The 10,580-nt window shown below is 34.9% G+C and overlaps 1 protein-coding gene across 1 annotated transcript in view; it reads left to right on the top strand.

Moving 5' to 3' along the window:
- The window catches only part of GOPC (golgi associated PDZ and coiled-coil motif containing), a 24,386-nt gene extending 13,806 nt beyond the window's left edge, over positions 1 to 10,580 (top strand). Inside the window, exons 2-8 of the mRNA XM_027899101.1 lie at positions 818 to 982; positions 3,471 to 3,494; positions 6,794 to 6,969; positions 7,247 to 7,412; positions 8,660 to 8,755; positions 9,476 to 9,640; positions 10,314 to 10,580. Of these exons, the coding sequence (XP_027754902.1) occupies positions 818 to 982; positions 3,471 to 3,494; positions 6,794 to 6,969; positions 7,247 to 7,412; positions 8,660 to 8,755; positions 9,476 to 9,640; positions 10,314 to 10,580 (1,059 nt within the window). The remainder of the gene's footprint in view (positions 1 to 817; positions 983 to 3,470; positions 3,495 to 6,793; positions 6,970 to 7,246; positions 7,413 to 8,659; positions 8,756 to 9,475; positions 9,641 to 10,313) is intronic.

The following is a 10,580-nucleotide window of genomic DNA, read 5'->3' as shown; positions in this document are numbered from 1 at the left end:
TTTTTTTTTTTTTTTTTTTTTTTTTTTTTTTTTTTTTTTTTTTTTTTTTTTTTTTTTTTTGCAAATAGTAGCTTTAAAGCTTATCTGTCTGTCTATCTATCTGTCTATCTATCTTGTCTTATAAAATGCTAATTGAACTTAAGGATAACAAGCCACTTGGTAAACTTGTTCTTTTATTCCAGATATAAACCCTACATGAAAACTGTTTTTAAAATGTTTCAAACCCACTTTTTCAAGAGTTAATAACTATTTTTTGTTTTCCACACATCTATTCTAGGGGCATGCTAATTCGTGGCTTCTGGTTTACCCACCTAATTTGCTGTTTCAGTTGAGCTGTTGATATTAGACCAGTTGTAAATAAGATTATTTGATTTCAGCATTGCATAAATAAATATCATTTTGCTTTGATCAGTATTTTTTTCAGTAAGATTTCATAATTGTACAGTTTAAAATTGTGTTTACGTTGGTATGGTTGTAAATCCTACATAGGTTTAATGCCGTTTCCCTGTTTTGGCATGGACATTGGCATCACGTGCCATTGCCTGCCTGAGGAAGAACTCAGCTGTTGTTACTTTTGGCAGTAGGGCCGTTTGATGCTGCTTTTGTGGGTAAATTATTTTGTGGAAGTTGAGGAGAAGATCCTGCAAACGACACAGTGCTTAAGTTGGGCTACAGAGGAACGTATGACAGTGTATGCTCTTAGCTGTGTTACACCATGTGTAACATGTATGTACCAGCAAATGGTGTGTTATGTATCAGAGTTCTGGTGACCCTGTTTAATCACTGCTCATTACTATGACGGGTTATGTCTTCACAGGCGCAGTTAGTTGATCTGAAGTCTGAACTGACGGAAACACAGGCAGAGAAAGCAGTCTTGGAAAAGGAAGTGCATGATCAGCTTTTGCAACTCCATGCTGTTCAGCTTCAGCTCCATGCCAAGACTGGTCAGAGTGTTGATTCTGGGGCTATTAAGGCAAAACTGGTGAGTATGATTACTTGAATCTAAGGTTATATTATTCTTTTCCCTCTCCTGACTGAATTTTTTCACTGAAAGGTGTTAATAAGCTATAACAGATTTTCATGTTGAAAATGTTAACTTTTTCTTTTTTAAGTAGCATTTATGGTTGGCTGTTAGCAACCACTAAAAACAATATGAATAATGTCAGAATAAAGAACTAGAATTTAAGAAGTTGTTTTTACATAGTGGTTTTCTAAAGTAAAATAAGAAAATCTTTTGATAATTTATAGAGCTTTTCTGATGACTGAAATTGCAAAAGGTAATAGTTTCCAATAAACAGACACAACCACATTTTCACAGAATTTGCAAAAGCCTAAAGTGGAATAAGTTAATTTTTTTTTTTTTTAATTGTAATAACAGTCTGGTGAGAGTAAGAATGGGATTGCTTTGCCATGCAGAAAGAGAGAGAGAGGGTAGATGGCATCACACTCCTCTCTCTGTGGTCATTCTTTAAGAGTGCTGTGGATCGATTGATGTGCTGTCCGTTGCTACATGCAGGAGACTATTGTAAAAGAATTCAATAAACCACTGATAATTTTGTATGATATGTTTTTTAGAAACTCAGTCCTTTTACAAAACCCACCAAAAGTTAACAATAATTAATCTGGGCAATTAGTTGGCATTGACTGGTAGCCAGAGCCTAGTCTGCCTTGTTACAAGCCACAGCACAAATTCAGGCTCTAACACTAAAACTTTGTAAATTAGAAAAGCAATGTAGTGTTGTAGAGATGTGTTTTCTAACTGTTAGTGTGAATCCAAGTATATCTCTGACTGTTTCTAAAATTGCTTCACGGTTGGGTTGCAAATACCTGGTCCCAGTGTATGTGGAAAATACTGCTATTTTGTCCTGTTAATTAATGTACAATAAAATGCAGTAATAGACCGTAAGGCTTAAAGGATGTCTAGGCTAATCACTGAATAACAGCAGTAACCCAAATTCTTCTGTTTTAGATCCAAAAACTGTGATTGAATTAGAGCTGTCTTCCTAGGGCTACATACTTGTATATTCTGTATAACATTTTCTGGATTGTCTGTACATAATTTGTTCTGTGCTGATTCATAGCTGAAGTATGATGAAATTTGTTTAGAGCTGTTAATTATTCTTATGGCTTTGTAAATAAGCATTAGTTAAATAGCACCAGCATTTTGTAAGTGTTAGGTTGCAGGTTTACATGTAGCAATTTTTTTAAGTCAACACTTCACTGTGAGTAAATTTTATTAGTTAGACTTAACTGCTGAGTGACATGGAGAGTAATACTTTTAAGCTTTTTGTTTCTCTTTACCTTGTTATAAACAATTTCTCAAGATAATATTAAATCTCCATGCTATTGACAGCAGTTTTCTTCCCACAGGTGACAATAAGTGCATTTTACTCTACATTGTTTCAGATTTTATCTGTGTTTAAGTTGAGTTTTTTTAATGGCTTAGACTGATATTCTCTCCTTAGTTTCCCTTAGTTTTTCCTTTTTATAAATATCAGAACTAGTCTTCGGAGTTTGCTTTACTTTGCCTTTAGGGAATTCACAGTTATGGACAGAAGCTCAACTTTAAACTCTTCTAGATAAAGAAAGCTGTAAAGCTAGAACAAGCAAAACTGAGCCTGCTTAAATGAGAATAAAATGGGAAGTGTGATATTTGGGTAAATAAAAACTGTTATACTGACCTTCTGGCAGCCAGAAAGCCTCTGAGGGCAAAGAAGGACTGTGTCAACAGAATATGCAATGGGGAAATAAAGTTCTGTACTAGTTGACTTCCTGCTTTCTTTGAGAGACAGACACTCTTCTTTTGTATGTAGACTTTTAGCATAAATGAACACTCTGTAATCTGTGAAATTGTACACAGTGGTGAACTAGGACATTTCAAAATGTTTAGATTACTAAGCAGTTGATAACATTATGTGGTCTAGGCTGAATCCATTTTTAGGAGTGGTGAATCTCAGTCCAATCACAGTAACACTTTCTGGGCAAAAATACGAAATTGCCTAGTTGAATTTTTTTTCTCGAGTTTTGCGGTTGATATACCTCTTCTGATGCTTCTTCCCGTCCTTTATGTCCCTCTTGTAACACATATTTTGTTTTTCCTTCTGAAAGAAAAAAATCTGTTATCTGCGTAACAGATGTTATAGTGCAGAATGGGTTTTCTCTGATACCTTCATGTATATTGCATTACTTTGCAATTCTTTAGAGATTCTTGGTATTTTAGGAGAAAATACTGGTTTTAATGCTACACTAAGGGTAAGTTTTTAATAAGGTTTTTAATAACATTCACTGCAAAATAACAAAATTGTTGCTAAATACAATTGTAGCAGTGTGCTTGTTCTTTATGCCCTCTGATAAAATATACAGTCTTGCTGGTGAATGTCTTTTGGAGTAAGTAACCTATGTTGTTGCATTTTCTTGAAGTTCCTATTGCCTTTTTCTCTAATTATGGAACTCTTTTCTTCTGTCTTAAGTCTGTCCTTTCTGTGGATGAAATGGTAAGTATGCTGATTGCCAATTTTTCTTCATGTTTAAGCAGTGCTTTTGTTTTGTGCAACAACTTAAATGTATGTTGGCCTCAGAAACTGGCAAAACAGATCTGGCTTTTTCTTTCTTCCTAACGGTTGGCAAGATGCTGTGTAAAGAATTTCCTTTGCATTTTAAATTTCTCTTCTAGATGTGATGCCCTCTTTCCTAAATTTCTATGTGTTTTATTTATCATTGCTACAACTAATTTGGGGTGATATCTGGCAGCTTGACATTCTGAAAGATTGTCCTGGCAGTACCTCAAAACAAGGTTAATGTGTTATACAATTTCTAAAGCATAAACACTGTGCACATCTATGAGTATAATCTGAAGTATTTTGCATGTTGTATATAAAAAAATATCCTGTCAACTTTTCCTTTTTTTTTCTCCTTTTCTCTGTTCTTTTTATGGGCCTGATTTAAAATGATGTACTGGCTTGTGTAACAGCCAAAAGCATATAAACACGGTAATACATAGATAAGAAGAAAAAGGGAAGCAAAGGTGACTTTCATCTTCCGGTTTTTCATAGTGATAGACTTGAAAGGTTTTTAAACAGTGTTTCCACTTTTATTATCTTATATACTTCTTTATCATTACTCAGTATTTGCTTTTTGAAAAGCCATGGAATAGCTGGTAACTGTAAGCTTTGACCTTCAACCTGGCAGTTGCATTTTTGGTTTAGGGTTGTTTTTTTTTTAGTATTACTAACAGAAAATACATTTTCTGTTTTCAGAACCTATGCCATATTATGAACACTAGAAAACATGAAACTATTCTGTAACTTCTTTGATTTCTTTAAACATTTTTGGGACTTTTGTCACATCTCCTGACAGTCATTCAAAACAAGATGTGTTCTTTCAGTACATCTTCAGAGATTCTGTATTGCAAACCTTTTGATTTTTTTTCTTTTAAATTCATGTGGTGATCAGTTGGAGACAGTCCAGAAAAGAAAGGCTTCTGGGTGTGATTTTCCACCTCAGTCACAGAACAGTAGTCACAGTAATGGGGAAAATAGGAAGAAAATATTTCTATGGAATTGCATTGTTACTGGTATTTTAGGTGTAACATTTAAAATTCATGACTAAAAGTGATTCTACTTAGAAATGTAACATTTGGCTTTCTGTTTGAATTTAATTTAAATGACAAACCAAATTCAGAGAAAATCATTGGAACACTTCAGTCCTGATGAGAGTGTGTAATCTATTTTGTATAAATACAGTTAAATGTGCTGCATGAAATTTGCTAGTGTTATCAGATGTCTTGGATCACTTCAACAATTCAATTTTCTGAGGCGGGTTGGAATACACCTGTCTTAAATTCTAGTCTTTGTCTTTATATTTGTCAAATAAAGGATGTTCTAAAAGTGAGTATATATACAAACAGGGAACCTATCCTGCTTAGAGCACCTTGATGCGATATGGGCAATATGTACACAGCTAACAGGGACACTTTTGCCTATACATACTGTGTATGGACTTTGCAGCAACTGTAAAACAGGTGTTATGCCTGAACTGTGACCCTTCTCACTGCCAAGGTGTGTGGCAGAGGCAACACAGCATGGTGGCACTCTTGAATTCTTGTAATTGCCCTTTGGTTACTGGCAGTAGCTGTGAATTAAAGCCCAAGACCAAAATAATACTAGAAAGAATTGGTATAATCTTGAGAACTCCTATTCTTCAAAGGTAGATTAGTCAAAATTTTTGTCTAGGAGTGATCCTGCAGTTCAGAAGGAGATTTGCTGAAGAGAGCCATTCTTACAAGACAAGCCCCAACTCAAAAGACCGGAGACCATAAGTGGCTTTGTGTGACATGTTTTTCTAATGTGCATATGAGAATGTCAGGAAGTAAAATGCAGGTTTCAAGCAGTCTTTGTGCTACTCCTACTGAGCACTATGCTAGGCCATCATGTACATAGGTGTAATGTACTCTGTTCATCTGTCTAACCTGATACAAGTATTTAACAGTTGAGGGAGATAGCAGAGTCCATCAAATTCAGAGTTGACTTTCTGGCAAATAGTTATAAATGCTTAGATATATCTGTTGTGAAAATAACTCTTTGGAGGACCAACCTTGCATAATTTCTCAAATGTGGTAATATTGACTATATTAGTGGTTTTATGTCCAGGCTTGGAATAGCGAATATCATATTCACAATTTGATAACAGATTTGTCTTGCCAGTTCTGTAAAATTTTGTATCTGTCCTGTTGCTTCTTTAGTGGCACTTCCTGGTTTTATTTCCTTAACAATATAATTGATACAAGCACAGAGAACAGGTTTTTTTGGGTACTCAAAATGTCTTCAAAGATGCATTATGGTGAACTTAGTTTTTATTGCTATTTGAGTTGTCAGCCATTTTTTAAAGGAAACAGTACTAGACCCTGTGTCTCTTCCATTTTCCTGTTTCCTATTTGCAGTGGGAGGGGGTTTCCCTCTTTGTAAAAGGGATACAGAGCAAGATATGAAATATGAGTAATCAAACGTGCTCTCTTTAAAGTAGATTTTATAGATTAACAATCTGAGCATACTAATTCCTTTTGCTCCAGTGCCGTAGGTATCAGAAAAGGTAATAACTATGCTGTTTCTGTATACTTGGGATGGAGCACTGTGGGACTAATTTATATTTCCATAATTCCTTTTTCGGGGTGCAGGGCTTAAAGTGTGGATTTAGTGTGGGTTTTGGTTTTGTTTTGTTTTGTTTTTTAACACAGCTATTTTGCACTAATTCTCCCTTAAGTTTGTCAGGATAGGCATCTTCATGTGTAGAATCTCTGGCATTATTTATGTAGTCTTCAGACTCTAATTTGGAAATGTCTCTGGATGGACATTTCCCAGTTGTTTGCATGAAAATAGCTTTAATCCATTTTAAGGATACATGGACTTATAAAATGTTTCCTTGACATCATCATCATCATTATCATCATCAAATAGTTAAAGAATGTGGTCAAATTGAAATATTTTGTGGCTTTATAGTTACTCTTTAATTTTAAAAATAGTATTCTTTAACTTTGAATCTCCCATTTGCAAGACAGTAAAAAGTAGGGATGATATTCGTTCTACCTAAATTTTGCCACCTTTGTATAGGATAAATATGCAAACCACTAGCTGTAGTGCCAAAGTCCATGCTTTCTCTCTTTTTTCCCTGCATGCATGTCTTGTACGCAGGAGAATAATTTCAGTTTGTGTGTGCAGAAACAGTAAGTGGTCTTCTATAATTAACTCGGATAAAGGCTTTTCAACAATTTTTTTTTTCTCTTTTTGTTGTTGTAAAGGAGAGGGAACTTGAAGCTAACAAGAAAGAAAAAGTGAAAGAAGCTCAGCTGGAAGCTGAGGTGAAGTTGCTGAGGAAGGAGAATGAAGCCCTTCGTAGACACATAGCTGTGCTTCAGGCTGAGGTTTATGGAGCAAGACTAGCAGCCAAGTATTTAGATAAGGAGCTAGCTGGAAGGTATGTGAAGTCAATCCGCATCCCTTAGCATGAGATGTTCTTTGTTGCTGTTTTTTATCTTTGCATCCCCAGAGGCAGGTTCGAAGTTAAGACTAAGTAAGAAAAGTCTCACATTTCTGGTTAATTAAACAGAAGGTAGAAACAAAATCCCCACAGTTCTTGCAGTAATTGTCACATGACTGTGTGCTGTAGCCACATGAAGTGTATGACTCGTACAGTGTGTTGATTTTTCAGTTGTAATACAGCATCTTGTTTTACTCTCCTTGTCACCCTGTAGGGTCCAACAGATTCAGTTATTGGGCCGAGATATGAAAGGACCTGCTCATGACAAGCTGTGGAATCAGCTTGAGGCAGAAATACACCTTCACCGTCACAAAACTGTTATTAGAGCTTGTCGAGGTCGGAATGATCTAAAACGACCAATGCAAGCACCACCAGGTCATGTAAGTCGAAAAGATAAGCCCTTCCTCCATTATTTCCACCATTTGCAGGAAACAGACACGAATTACTTTATCTCTGTTTTCACTTTAATATTGTATTCTTTCAAATGTCACTTGTAAATGCATAATTCTTTTGTATGCTGAGGGACAGTTCCATGCTGAATAGCATGTCCCTACAGATGACAGGAAAGATAATGCAATTCCTTTGACTTACCTGGGAACGCCCAGACTGAGCCTCTGCTATATGTTATTATATAAATATAAATTTTATTATTATTATTATATAAATATAAATTTAACAACCGAATTTTGTAACCTGGACTTCAAAATGTGGAACTATCTTACTTACAAAAAACAAGAATAACATTTTTACTATTTGATTGAACTGAAATCAATTTCAATTTTTTTCTCAAAGACCACATAAATTGACACAGTAAAATAATTGTTTGTTGGTTTGGGGTTTTTTTACTCATAAAGGTACTTTTTAAAGCTAAACCTGTAAACAGCATTTCACTGTGGGTATCTTAGAACTCACCCAATGTGGCACATGTCCTGTTAATTACCTCAGTGTTCAGTGCATAAACCCAAACATTTTCAGGAAAGTGCTTTACTTTGATCTGTTCTAAATACCTTAGTTGGTCAGGTGGATCTTACAGCTAATGTTCCTGATTGCATGCAAAATACTGGTGGACAAATATGTGTATGTGTGATTTTAAGAGTATGCATAATGCTGCAAGTGACTTAACAAAAGCAAAATCCAATACTTTGATTTATTTAATCTGGCTTTTGAGTTTCATGTTCAATGACTTTTGTTGTGGTTTATGACAATAAAAATAAACTTGAGCAAGCAACCTCTTCATTGGCACTCATTACCTCTTCTGTCATTTGGTTAGTTATAAATTATGTCGTACAACATTTTAGCAGTGATAGGCATTTCTTCATGTAGTCTCTTTATATTTTTAATATGTGGGTGATTTTCTTCTTTTGAAGTTAAGTTCTTCGTTATGCATCACTCAGCACTGAAATAATTTAAATAATTATTCTTATCAGGGATGCATAATGGAGAATCTTTTCTGATTTCATACCTTTTCTGTAAAGAGGCACTGTAAGTTTGTCCTGCCTGGAGCTAGCCTAAAACTCTGTTGCTCATCCAGTGCCTGTGTATAATTAAAAAAAACCAAAATGTGAAATGCATCAGTTTTTGGTTCACATGTTCATGTTCGTGCTATGTTTGTTTTTTATCAAATTAGGATCCTGATGCCTTAAAGAAGAGTCAAGGTGTTGGTCCAATCAGAAAAGTTTTGCTAGTTAAAGAAGACCATGAAGGATTAGGAATTTCAATCACAGTAAATATTTGCATTTATTTTCTATGACACAGAAGTCCTACATATGAAAAAAGCATGCACAAATCCATTTTTTTGGCCATAGAACTTAAAAGACACATTTTGATAGATTAGAAAATAGATAATTGCTACTTTATGTCAAACTTATGTTTTTGAGGTTTAGGGTATGGACACTTGCCAGTGGTGAATTTCAGTTGTGGTAAGTGTGTAGAAGAGCAGAGGCAATCTGAGACCTGACTTCCAAACCTTAGCTGTTGTGATTATAACCTTTTTTTCTAAGTATCTGTGTTGGCATCTCACATCTAACAAAAGCTGTATGAACTTTTTACAACAAATTTTAAAAATTTTGACTATTATACTTTTATTCTAAATATGAATACTGTTTCTTACCGGTCAATATGGTGCCTGATAGGTTTTTTTAATGAAGTTTTCAGCTTTTCATCAGTTTATATATGATTTTATAGTGTTATTGTTGTTCAAAATTGCCTCCTTTGACTCTTTGAGTATGTATTTGAAATATTCCATTCTATTGTGGGGAGAAGAATTAAGGGAAGCATTGCATGTGTTCTTCTTAAAGATTTTTTTTTTTGTCTGAAGAATGATTTCTAATTTTCTAAAATAGAAGTTGAAATAAGCACTTTAGGAGCAATTACCTGCATGCTGATTTTATGTTAAAGGGCATCTCAGTTAATTAAAATATACTTTTTTTTTTTTCTTAAACAGGGTGGGAAGGAGCATGGTGTTCCAATACTGATCTCTGAAATCCACCCTGGGCAACCTGCTGATCGATGTGGAGGACTGCATGTTGGTGATGCTATTCTGGCAGTAAATGGAGTTAATCTAAGAGATGCCAAACATAAAGAAGCTGTAACTATTCTTTCCCAACAGGTCAGTTGGGACCTGTTATCCATAGGCACGTTTAGGTGCTTCTTGTGTTCTGCCCCTTGAATTACTTTGAATTTTAATGTTTACTGTTAAGCACAGTGTAATGCTAAGCTACAGTGATTCCTGAGGCTGTGTCACCTTACACTTAATCCTCTTACGTCTTGAAATTTAAGGAGGAAAAATGCTGGGCCAGTACTGGTTCAGTTAAACACGTGTATTGGCTAATGATTCTTCAGTAAGGCTGATGATAATCAGCTTGTTACATTGCCCCACAGAAATAATTCTTTAGTGACATATACTTTAATCTGTTATGACTGAACAGCTCCAGCCAAACAGTGTTTCTTTGTGGTCTAGAACTTTCCTGCCTCTTTCAGACAGTTAATAGCTGTGTCTAATTTAGCAGAAAGCTTCCTCATTAGAAGTCACTGTTTGAAATGTATTGGAATATATCTAAGAAATTCAGATAATTCTGTAAAAAATATACAGCTTAGCTATAGAGCTGTGCTATTTTAGTCAGTAAAAACTTGATTCAGATACATGTCCAAAATGCTCAACACAACTGCAAATGTGTTTACAATAATAAAATGTATTTGTTTCAGTAACCTAGCTCATCTTGGTAATCCTGTTAGGTAGCTGTGCAGTAGTAAGTAAATTTCTAATTTTCATTGCATTTTAGAGAGGTGAAATTGAATTTGAAGTAGTGTATGTTGCTCCAGAAGTTGATTCGGATGATGAAAACGTGGAATATGAGGATGAGAGTGGACACCGTTATCGTTTATACCTTGATGAATTAGAGGAAGGTGCAAATTCAAATTCTAATAGGAAAGATGCAAATGTGGATGTCAAACCTTCACAAGGTAAACCTTCTGAAACGTGTTACATGCAGTTTAATTCTCAGTGTGCAAACCTATTTCTGGAAAATACTGTTTTATATTCACTGTAA

Source organism: Empidonax traillii, unplaced genomic scaffold (assembly GCF_003031625.1).
Source record: "Empidonax traillii isolate 1590-97213 ecotype Southwest subspecies unplaced genomic scaffold, ASM303162v1 scaffold641:size396790, whole genome shotgun sequence".
NCBI classification, from domain to species: Eukaryota; Metazoa; Chordata; class Aves; order Passeriformes; family Tyrannidae; genus Empidonax; species Empidonax traillii.
This window is presented reverse-complemented; position numbering and strand designations above follow the sequence as displayed.